The sequence below is a fragment of the Python bivittatus genome, unplaced genomic scaffold (assembly GCF_059951505.1).
Source record: "Python bivittatus isolate LINGU-HERP-01145 unplaced genomic scaffold, Pbiv_v1 ctg000700_np1212, whole genome shotgun sequence".
Taxonomy (NCBI): domain Eukaryota; kingdom Metazoa; phylum Chordata; class Lepidosauria; order Squamata; family Pythonidae; genus Python; species Python bivittatus.
This window is the reverse complement of record NW_028277098.1, coordinates 92,902,880-92,914,793: the sequence shown is the minus strand read 5'-3', so window position 1 is coordinate 92,914,793 and position 11,914 is coordinate 92,902,880. Positions and strand designations below refer to the sequence as shown.

At 47.0% G+C, this 11,914-nt stretch overlaps 1 protein-coding gene across 1 annotated transcript; it reads left to right on the top strand.

Moving 5' to 3' along the window:
* The first annotated feature begins 1,272 nt into the window (after nt 1–1,272).
* LOC103065568 (cathepsin Z-like) lies at nt 1,273–11,486 on the top strand. The gene is made up of 6 exons (XM_088153935.1): nt 1,273–1,547; nt 5,123–5,286; nt 6,450–6,629; nt 7,746–7,896; nt 9,170–9,332; nt 11,008–11,486. The coding sequence occupies exons 1-6, from the start codon at nt 1,402–1,404 to the stop codon at nt 11,119–11,121; spliced, it is 918 nt and encodes a 305-aa protein (XP_088010061.1). The 5' UTR covers nt 1,273–1,401; the 3' UTR covers nt 11,122–11,486.
* Nucleotides 11,487–11,914: the final 428 nt, after the last annotated feature.

Here is an 11,914-nt window from a genome sequence, read left to right as displayed (position 1 = left end):
AAGATATGAAAGGGCAAAGCTGTCTGTGCTCTGCAACCTGTGCTACGTGGGCCTCCAGCTCTCAGAGGAAGAGAGTGTGCGTGCATGGAAGAGAGTGAGCAGTGTCCTATCAGCAAGGTTGAAAGCAGATTCCCCTGCCAATCCAAGTGCCTTCTGCATATGAAGTGGGAGGGGGCTCTTATCCATTCCCTCAGGCGGCAAGTGTCTGGACCAGCCCTCTCTCTGCCTAGTCTCCCACTTTTAGCTGGTGCGTGCCTGGAGAAGCATATCCTGCCAGCCAGCCCCTCCCCCCTTTGCTGCCAAGAGCTGCCTGTCACCGCATCAATGCTGCTACACCCCTTTTGCACCACAGACGCTACGGAGAAGATCCTATGAAGAGCATATCTGTAGCTCAGGGCTGAAACGTGGAGTCCCTGTGCTCTCTGGGCTTAGTGGTTTGCTTGCAGATGTTTCATGACCCAGTTAGGTGCTAATGATGTTACCTAGTTGGGTAATGAAAATTCCACAGGCGAACAACCAAGCTCAGAGCACAAAGGACTCCCGTGGGAGTTCCTATGCCCAGACGGAACATGCTGTGCCAGAACTTCCACAAGGTTCCACCAAACAGTCTGGAGAAGCCATGGAATTAGCAGCCCTTGGATGTGTGGCAATGGCCACCCATTTGGACCCTGTCTGAAGTACATGAGTCCAATTTGTAGCAAAGGGGGACATCAGTAGCTACAGGTTTTGATGGTCCTCATCTACCTCCAAAAATCCAGGCAATAAGTATCTTTGAAAGATCGACTGCTGGGCAGTCAGGGAAAGAAGGCAATCGCCTTCTTGTCTAAATTTGGAGGCAACCTACAAAAAAGCACTTGGCAACCTTGAGGCACAGCAATCATGCTGGATCGGAGGGGCTCTGGCCTGATCCCGCCTTGGGCTTTCCCGCTCTCTCCTAAAAAGCCAGCAGATGCCCCTCCCCAGCCATTTCTCTGCCTTTCTAGATCTGAAGCTGCCCATCTGGGCCTTCCCGGCTTTTCAGAAAAGAGGCAGATTTCCCCGCCGGTAATCCCCTGGCCAGGCTGGACCTCGCTCGTGCAGCCTCGGGGGCGCGGGGCCCCTGTCCGGAGTGCTGCCCTTCTGCGGGCCGAGAAAGGAACCGGGGGGGGGGTGTCCAGGGAGAAGCGGTCCCCTTGCTCGAGGGCACCTCGTCCTCGGCCCCGCACCCGCTACTCTCCGAGGGCCGCCAAGCTCTGCCAGGGCGGCGGCGGCCGCGCGTGGGTGAGCGTAAGCGTGTGCCCTCGTGTGCGTGCTCGTCCTGCTGCGGCGGCGGCTGTGATTCACACACCACGCCAGGTGGTCCCTTATAAGCAGCGGGCGGCGAGGGGCGGTCGCCACAGCCCCGGCTCGCGAGAGGCTGCCATGCCCGCGCCTCGCCTGCTGCCGGCCCTGGTCCTGGCGCCGCTGCTGGCCGCCTGCGTCTCCCTCCCCGCGGCGGCCGCGGCTCTCTACTTCCAGGAAGGGCAGAGCTGCCACAAGCCCTTGCCGCGCCAGCCCGCCGGCCTCCGGTAAGGCAGCGAAGTCGCGGCCCCGTCGCCCCAGCCCGGCTCCCGGCGGGAACGGCGCGGGCGCGGCGGTCCAGGCTCTGGGGAAGCGGCTGCGGCTGCGGGCGCGCGGCAGCCTCCGGGCACTCGGCACTTGCCGGATCGGGCGGAAAGGCGCGTCGGGGGAGGCGGGCGAAGGGGGTCCCCCCTGCGGGAGGAGGCTGGAGGGTCGGATTGCAGGGCACGCAGCGCCTCCGCTCCCGGGCCGGTTTCTGCCACTCCCGAGCGGGGGAGAGCAACAACCCGTGCCCGCAACCCTGCGGAGCTGCTGCCAGCCCGTGCTGACAATATGGGCAGCTCCCTCTCTCCGTAACTTCCTGCTGCAAGTCATGGAGACGACAATGCGATCCCCAATTATGTCCCTCGTAAAGCTCCCCTGATTCTCTTCCCATAACCCGCTTAACCGGGTTAAGCGATGCGTTCGCACAGTGTGCTAAGCTTGGTTGAGTAGGGGGCGGAGGGGCTTAACACGCCGCGTGAACCCCGCCATTGGGCGCTTTCTGGTTCCGTGCTTTGCGCAATTCAGCAACCAGAATAGGCATCTTGTATGAATTCAACCTTTGCGTCCAGCGCTGCTTTATTTTTAAGTAAACGTGCCTTAGATTACAGCCTAATTGCTAACCGGCAGGACTGGAACCCTTTGATGACAGCTGTAGAAATAGCTGAAAGCGGTTTGGCTGCGCTGGTTAAATGGATGTCAGAGCAAAGCAAGAGGCACTGCGAAATTGGTCGTCCTGCTTCTGGGTCAATCCAGCAGCATTTGGGATTTCAACGCCCAGAGCGATCTTGGAAGGCTGCTTAATTCTTACTCAGGATGAGCCAAGGGCCCTTCTTGTATGACATACAGCTTTGCAGGAGGAGGTGGGGGGGGGGGGAACACCAAGGAAGAGGAGATTTGTGAACGATGCTGGTTAAAAATAAAACAAAATAAAAAAATAGTGGACTATGAAGCCATATCCATATGGTTTTTCATGGCAGCAGTTTAGAAGCAGTTTGCCATTCTGTTCACCCAAGATGCCTTTTTAAAAAAATTCCTAGTACAGGTAGTCCTCATTTAGCGACTGTCTGATTTAGCAAACGTTTGCAGTTACCACAGTGATGAAAAAGTCACTTTGTGACCAATCCTCGCATTTATGACCTTCACAGGTCTGTAAACCAAAGGAAAGCTGACGTAAGATCATAAGCACAGTTGTGGTTTCACTTAGGACCACTTCACTTAATGACCAAGTTGCTGGCCCCAATTGTGGTCACTAAATGAAGATTACCTGTTTAGCCTTGAGCCCTGGAATTCCCTCATGGGAATTTTCCCATGCAGGTACTTCTGTTGCCCTGTTTCCCTGATGGGAAGGATCAAATTAACAGACTAGCTCTTTTATTCCTTAGATATGATGTCCAGAAATATCAGCCTAATTAAATACAAGGGCAGAGAACAGTGTGGCTGCACATGCATAGCTGCACAAAGTAATTTTGCATACCTCAACTCATAGGGACCAGTCCTACTTAGGATCCATGTCAAACATCAAGGGATCCAACATAATGGTGTTCTCAAATATGGTACTTAATTTGCCCCACTTCCTTTCATCACTGAGAGGAGTGAGAGGGAAACCTGTCTTTCTGCTCTGAGTCAGGAATAGCTCCCTCCCTCATCTTCTGAGATAGGATTCATTTTGCCCTTTTTATTATCTAATGGCCTCTCCCTGAACTCCATTCTTTTTCTTTTAGTTACACAAGATTGTGACAAACAGGAATCAAAGCCAGACATTTCTCCTTCCTTCTCAGTTTACTATTTGATCAGATTATGTGCCATCAAGTCAGGGTCAACTCTTAGTAACCACATAGATGAACCTTCTTCAGGATGGATTTCCCCCAGGTTGTCCCTTCAGGTCTTCCAACAGTGTGCTCTTGCTGCTGTAGTTGACCCGTCCATCTTACTGCTGGATTGCTCTTCTCTTTCCCTCCACCTTTCTCAGCATTATGGACTTTTCAAAAGAGCTAGGTCTTTACATAATGTGTTCAAAATATGATAGTTTGAGTCTGTCATTTCTGCTTCAAGAGAGAACCCTAAATTGATTTGTTCTATGATCCATTTATTTGCTTTCATGGCCAACTATGGTATTCTCAAGTGTCTTCTCCAACACCAAAGTTCAAAAGTCCCAATATTCTTTGTATCCTTTTCAAAGTCCAACTTTCATTTCCATAGAGTGTCACAGGGAAAACTGTTGTCTCCATGATTCTGATCTTTGTAGGTATAGACACATCATGGTATCTGAATATCTTTTCCAAGGCCTTCATTGGTACTCCACCAAATATTAGTCTGCAGCACATTTCTTGACTTCCTTTACTGGTGATAGTCCATCCTAAAAGGCAGAAGCTGTCCACCACTTCAGTGTCTTCATCACCAAGACTAGTTGCTGTATTGTTGTCATTAGTTTGGAGTCCTTTATGTATAATTTTAGTCCCATTTTTTCACTGTGCTCTTGACTTTTGTTACTAGAGTTTGCAGATCATTTGCATTTTCAGCTATCAGAGTAGTGTCGTCAGCATAGTGCAAATTATGGATGTTTCTTCCTCCAATTTTAAAATTGTGCTCATCTTCTTTCAACCCAGCCATGCAACACATATATGCAGCATGCAATGCACTGTGGGAGCTTCCATTGCACCATCACAGCCCCCATCTTGACATTTTTTACCCTACCCCATGGACACCCCTCCTCCCACACCAGCATGCCGAGGAGCAATACCTGGATTTTCCGTGAATGTGTCCAATCCCTTCCAAACAGATGCAAATCCCACCATTTTAGCCTGCCTGGTCCTGCTAAAATGAAGTGCTAGACAGACAGGTTCCAGTACCCATGGACTGCTTCCGGTTGGTGGGTCACCGGAAAGAACCAGAAACATTTTCTTAGGGCATCAACATTGGGGAGATCCTGGACTTTGTGCTGATGTTCTCAGAAGGAGAAGCTGACCAGCAGCTGGCTACCAGCATTATCATTTATCTCACTATCCAATGCCTGGTCCTCAGAAAGACCCTGGTGGATGCACAGAAAATCCTTGCTGAAACATTCTGGCTTTGGAAAGGTCTAAGAAAGAATAGTTCATTCTGTGCATGAAGGTTGTTAGTGTCTTCACCATCACCATTAGCATGGTGTAATAATAACATGATGATAAAGTATAATTTAATTATTGATAATAAATGGGGTGGCCAGAGGCTCTTGTGCTCGTCTGCTGTCTCCATTTGACTCACTGAGTTTGCTTTTGGGTTTTCACAAAACACACACACTTTCTTGTGTGTCACATCTTAGTCTTTGATGCTTTTCTTCCTTGTGCAACTTCCCCAAACGTTTTGCAACTTTTGTATTAGCTTGCAGGCCTGGAAGGCAATATAATCACGAGAAGCTTAAACACAATTGCCAACTAAGTGGAAAAATGGGTAGAATCTTCCTGCGATGGTGGAACTCATTATTCCTCTTTCCCAGAAAAATGGGGGAGAAGTATTAATTGGTTCTCCTTTCCAACATCCTCATCTTTCCTCTTAACAGAACCTACCCTCGTCCTCACGAATATTTGGATATCTCTAAGCTGCCCAAGAGCTGGGACTGGAGAAATAGAGACGGAGTCAATTATGTGAGCGCCACTCGAAACCAGCACATTCCCCAGTACTGCGGATCTTGCTGGGCCCACGGCAGCACTAGTGCCCTAGCGGGTATGTAGTTGTCCTATGCGACTCACAAAAAAACCAGCTGTCCAGAGTACATATGGATAATCTCAAGATCTCTCCTTAATCTGGAGAGAATTTTGGCAGTCGGGATTCAGCATCCAGCTGCCTTTTTGGTCGTAGTGCCTCCCACTAATCTGCAGAACACCATTCCTCACCGGAAGTGCCTCCCACTAATCTGCAGTTCGCCATTCCTCACCGGAAGTGACTCCAGAGGCTCCATTCCTGTCTGTTTCAGTTTAACCTTACAGTAGTGAATAGTTCTGTTCTCAGTGGGTTGGACCCCAAGTTGATCTTCTGTTTCCTTAAGCCTGCCCCCAATTTCCACCGGCCCTCCTGCTTCTATAACTTCTCCCTAGCATCACATCCTCATCATTTTCCAAAGTCTAGTTCTGAAGTGAATTCTGTTTAATTGAAGAGTAGCTGACTGTAATCCAGAAGGGGATTCATCAGTGCTGTAACAATTTGCCCTGTTACAGAACTGGAGCAGGGATAGGCAGCACTGGGTGTGTGGTCAGCTCCCACAAGACCACAAGTAATTCCTTGTCCCGCAGGATTTCATTTTTTAAAAACAATATGCTTTTAATTCCATAATAAAGGAAAGTTGGCCTGCTGCAAAGCAGCTTTTCCCCACTGGAGTACTCTCCCAATGAGGGGGTTTCAAGTTCAAGAATTCAGAGCATGCCCCTTGCTGTGAAATTCTGCAAAGTGAACTCTGTACATCTGGAGTCCCCCACTCCAAGGTGGAAAAGGTGCTTGATCATTTTTTACAATAAGCAGCCACGGGGAGGATGTTTAAAAAGTCAAGCGTGTGATTGAAGCCCTACCTCATGTAAAAAAAAGGGGTGGGGCTTCGATCAGGCAGGTGCTATCTTGAATATCTGACCCCATCCTGGGCCTGCCCGTGATGGGAAAGGTCCCACAAAGGTTCCAGGACTATTCTTAGAAAGTAAAAGTACCCCATGGGAGGCTGTCAGTGGGACCACCATTTTGTTAGCCCAGCCTGACATCGTTTCAAAGTTGAAATGGGTCCCTTATCCCCCAAAGGCTGGCTGCTCCCTTTTTTCCCAGAAGAAAGCATCTTTTGAACTCCAGATTGCTGAAGGCCCCAACTCATGCCATATACCTCCTATTTGCTGCTTTTCACTCAGATCGCATCAACATCAAGAAGAAAGGTGTCTGGCCTTCTGCTTACCTCTCAGTTCAGAACGTCATTGACTGCGCTGAGGCAGGGACCTGTCACGGTGGAGACCACATAGGCGTATGGGAGTATGCTCACCAGCATGGCATCCCCGATGAGACCTGCAACAACTACCAGGCAAAGGATCAAAGTGAGAGAATGGGGCAACCCTAACCCTAGTCCTCTCCCATTGCAACCTGAAAGTATTCTCACCTCTGCATCTCCATCCTTTGATATCCATGTGTTAATGTGGACATCTGCAGACAGGAATCAGCTCCAGAGGACCTTTATCCCCATCACATCCATGGAAGCTCTGATGGATGATGTAGCACTCCACTGCAATGTGGTTGCAAAGAATAGGGGACATCTTATAGGATACCAAGGGTCTCCAAGCTTTTCGAGATGTATCACAGCTACCCAGCTTTCTGAGTCATGATCATGAGGAAGAACACTCTTGGAAGTATCTGTGGAATAGCTTTCTCCAACCAGTTTAATGTGGCAGTTAAGGTGCTGGCTTAGAAACTAGGAGACTGAGTTCTAGTCCTCCCTTAGGCCTGGAAGCCAGCTGGGTGACTTTGGGCCAGTCACTCTCAGCCCAACCCATCTCTTAGGATGGTTATTGTGGGGAAAATAACCACAATAGGAGGAGGAGGCAGGAGTGTTAGGTCTGCTCGCCACCTTGAGACACGCAAAATAGAATATACATCTAATAAAAAGAAATAAGTTCTTAGGATAACACTAGGTCCCCTTTAGAAATGTTAGACAAATTTCCAGCCTAGGAAATTTTGGGAGTAGAAGTCAAAAACATCTGGTGCAGGTATTTAGAGATTGTTTCCATAGACTATTTAAGAATACTACACTTCCTTGTTCTTTTAACAAGACAGGTCTCTCGTAGGTTTTTATATATATTATATATTGGTGCCTTCAAGTCAGTTTTTTTATTCCTGACAACTGCATGGACAAGTCCCTGCAGTTTTCTTGGCAAGATTTTGGAAGTGGTTTTTCCTTGCCGCCTTCTTCCTAGGGCTGAGAGAGAGGGACTGGCCCAAGGCCACCCGGATGGCTTTGTGCCTCAGGCAGGACTAGAACTCACAGTCTCCCAGTTTCTAGCCTGATGCCATAAATCACCACAGCAAACTGGCCCTGAAGCTATTTATTTGCCATATTTATAACACTACGTTTGCTAATGTTTCATTTCATCATTGTTATCTTTTGGATGGAAGACAATTTTATGGTGTCAGTCAGACTTCTTTGTTGATTTTTATAGAATGCAAGAAATTTAACCAATGTGGAACATGTGTTACCTTTGGGGAATGCCATGTGATAAAAAACTACACTCTCTGGAAAGTTGGAGATTATGGAACTGTCAGTGGTCGAGAGAAGATGATGGCGGAAATCTATGCAAATGGACCAATCAGGTAAAGCAATGCAAGCTTTATGCTAAGCATCTAGGTTAGTGTTTTTCAACCTTGGCAAGTTTAAGATGTGTGGACCAACTCTCAGAATTCCCCAGCCAGCATGCTGGCTGGGGAATTCTGGGAGTTGAAGTCCACACAGCTTAAACTTGCCAAGGCTGAGAAACTCTGGTCTAGATAATATACAGAAGCCCTCAAATAATGAATGATTTCAGTTGATCTGTTACACTTTTTGTATGAGGTGCTTTGAATCAGTGTTGACTCCTGGCAACTGCCTGGACAAGTCCCTGCTGTTTTCTTGGCAAGATGTTTGGAAGTGATTTGCCCTCAGCTTCTTCCTAGGGCTGAGAGAGAGTGACTGGCCCAAGGAAGCTGGCTTTGTGCCTAAGGTGGGACTAGAACTCATGGTCTCCTGGTTTCTAGCCTGGCGCCTTTAACTACTGCACCAAACTCTCTGTTAGACATATCACATCTAGGCTACAAGAATTAGGATAACCATTATATAGTAGCAAGGAGTTACCATTTTCTGTGTCAACTGGAAGTACAGTAGCTTTGGTTGGTTTAAAAGCAATTCACTAATACAGTGGTACCTCGGGATACGAACGCCTCTACTAACGAACTTTTCGGGTTACGACCAGCTCCGGCCGCAAAAATTTACCTCAATGTGTTAACTCCACCTTGGGGTGCGGTCATTTTTCCGCCCTGACACGTGGTCCGTGGCCATTTTTCTGCGCCTGACACGTGGTCCGCGGCCGTTCTTGCGCCGCGCGGCGCCCGGCTGTTCTCGCGCCGCGCCATGCCACGCCACGCCCGGCCTTTTTCCCGCCGCGCGGCGCGGCGCCCGGCCGTTCTTCCGCCCCTGATGCGTGGTCCGCAGACGCCAGAATGGATTAACGGTAATTACATTGAACCTTATGGGAAAATTTGCTTCGGGGTGCGACCAAATTCGGAGGGCGGAACGGATTAACCGGATTTACATTGAACCCTATGGGGAAATTTGCGTCAGGTTACGACCAACTCGGGATACGCCCAGAGTCACGGAACGCATTAAGTTCGTATCCCGAGGTACCACTGTATTATTAAAAGAAACAAAATGTTAATTCATGGGGATGGAGAGGAGAGGAGAGGAGAGGAGAGGAGAGGAGAGGAGAGGAGAGGAGAGGAGGATTTTAATCAAGGTCCTTGATTTTACGATGTTGTCTAAGGCACAAATAGAAAGCTGCTAGTTTTCAGTAGCATCCTGGAAGTTTTATTATTGCCTTTTGTTTTTATGCAGTTGCGGGATCATGGCCACTTCCAAACTGGATGAATACACTGGAGGCCTGTATGAAGAATTCCATGCCTTGCCTATAATAAATCATATAGTCTCTGTTGCTGGTTGGGGGGTAGAAAATGGAACAGAATATTGGATCGTCCGGAACTCCTGGGGAGACCCCTGGGTAAGGAAGACACAATATGAGACTGTATATTACTATTTTTTAAGTATTTAGCTGGGCAGGAAAAGTCCCCCACTTGGTATAAAGAGCCATTTGGCACAATGGGTGCATAGCTTAAAGCTTAAACTTCTTGAGGAGCTCCCAGCAAAATTTGGCCATTGCACAACCAGGTGGAGGCCACAGTGATGCCATACACATGTTGTCCTTTGCCTCCTCCCTGGACACCTGTGGACTTATTTCAGAGTTGATGAGCTCAGCAGAGGTGAAATTCTCTCTTGGCACTTGGAGTGCATCTCCGAATCAAGACTGAAATGTTTATAGTGACAAAACCTATTGGTTCCACTTGCATAGGTGAGATGTCTACCTCCAGGAGGTCAAATAGCTGATTAGACTTTCCAAGAAGCAGTAGAACAAACATGAAAAAGCTGAGCTCTTTCCAAGGACAAGATCCTTGTCATCAGTGATTCATCTTAAGTCATTTTCTGTAATTGGATTCTTTCCCTGCAGCTGATTTGATTCTGAAAACTGAAGTTCAGCACCTCTTCAGGGTACCAGGGTGGGGAAGCTTGTTCTTGCAGGCAGAGGAGGCTCTTGCATGCTTTATCAGCAGCAAGACATGTGGTGGCACTTTTTGAAGTGGGTAGGGAAATCTGGCCATGCCTGAAGGGACTAGAACATCCCTGGGGCATCCATGGGGTCAAGACTTGGGCCTGAGACCACGGGTTTAAAGCCCTGCCCTTTCATGCAACACTAAGGGGTGGAGTTTTGCTCAGAATTCACAACTGACATCTTGACTTTTTTGTCCCCCCTCCCATGGACACTCCTGATAGCAGGCTAATAAACTGAAGTGATCCACTAAACCAAATGCTGCTCTCTTATTCCGTAGGAGCTCAGTTAATGCTGCTATTTTTCTCCTGCTTTCAACTGCAGAAATCTAGCAGCTACAACTCTTGTTTTAGCCCAGCTGGCCCAAACTTTGCATGGAGCTGAACTGTGGCAATATAACAGCATATACATTCCAGATTAGCTATTAAAATAGAATGGACATTTCTGCAAACTATTTTCATCCCTGAAATCTGCTTACTGAGCTGTATAGTAGCTGATATTCTAAGTCATAATGAGATTTGTTTGATGGGTGGTTTAATGATGCATGAATTTAGCCATAGTAGCTTATAAACCATGGTTTATGGGTAAGCATTGCATCTGAACCAAGCCACAATTTGCTTACAAAAGTATTTTAAGCAAAGTCTGGCTGAATATGATATATGAATCTAATGTACAGTGCTTAAGCCAAGAAGGCTACAAATTACCCATTGTGGTTTAGTATAATGTACAAAACCCTATACTGAATGTTCATCTGTGTCCATCGGAGATTATGAATAGGAGATCTTTGAGTTACATCTGGTTTTTTTAAGAAAGATTTTGGGCAGGCTATGAGCGCTCTAGCTGTGAAATACATCAACAAGCCATATGGAGGTAGGGGTTAGTGACATCTTTACTTCTTTTTCACTCTTTGGGAACAGTTACTTCTTGATTATATGTAGTTCTATACCCTGTACCCAACTGCTCTGTTTTATCTTACACACAGTCCACGATTTTAAGTATTTTTAGGGTACTACCCTGACATGCCAAAGAACTCAATATTCTTATATGAGTTTATGTAATGTATGTCTTCCAGGGAGAGCGTGGCTGGCTTCGGATTGTGACCAGCGCGTACAAAGGCGGAAGAGGAAGATACTACAACTTGGCTTTAGAAGAGGAATGTGCTTACGGAGACCCAATACTCCCCTGAATTTGCCACTGCACTTTCTTTGACTGGTGCTTTTGAGATTTTGATATAAAATACCCTGCAAAACTCACTCTTAAGAAAGGGACAGTGCTATTCAATAGCATTTGGCACTGATGAAATGTTAGCATAATTCAGTTTCTCTTTTTTTAATGATGAATATCCAGTCCCGAATGGACTGCTATTCATTGGATATGCAGAAAATAAACACCAGAAAGTTTGTTTTCTTCATGAGTTGTTAGTTCTGTTGTAAGTTTAACAAATAGCCTTCTAATTACAGTATGTGGGTATCTGTGCATTGGCAAAATGAGATTAATTTGATGCTGGGTTGGGCATTTAAAAGCCCAAACAGCTGGAGTCATCTTTAAATTGAGAGGGGGTGGAGTTTGGGAGCCAAAAGGGTGGAGGTTATCTGTATTGATTTTCTTTTAATGAATGCTTCTTCCCTTCTTTCCTTGTTACATACACATGATTATTCTGCCTTTCTAGTGCCTACCTTTATATTAGTTTTTCAACGGAATTGAGAAAGGGAGTTGTATTTAGAAGAGCTGCTGTAAAAGGAGAAGGTTAACACTACAGAGCACTGTTTCTCAACCTTGGCAGCTTTGAGATGTGTGGACTTCAACTCCCAGAATTCCCCAGCCAGCATGTCAAGGTTAAGAAACACTGCTATAGAAAGAAGGATTATATGAAAACAGAGATCTCCTTCATCACTATATTTCCACGCCAAGATTTAATCCCATATTTTGAAAACTCTTCAGCAGTTGGGTTCATCCAGTGCTCTAGTAGAGAATGGGTT

What these genes read in the sequence shown, in the direction of transcription:
- LOC103065568 (XM_088153935.1), top strand. Translation starts at nt 1,402, where the DNA reads ATGCCCGCGCCTCGCCTGCTGCCGGCCCTGGTCCTGGCGCCGCTGCTG. An exon ending in CGCCAGCCCGCCGGCCTCCG is followed by an intron (nt 1,548 to 5,122) that starts GTAAGGCAGCGA and finishes TCCTCTTAACAG; the next exon opens with AACCTACCCTCGTCCTCACG. An exon ending in TATGCAAATGGACCAATCAG is followed by an intron (nt 7,897 to 9,169) that starts GTAAAGCAATGC and finishes GTTTTTATGCAG; the next exon opens with TTGCGGGATCATGGCCACTT.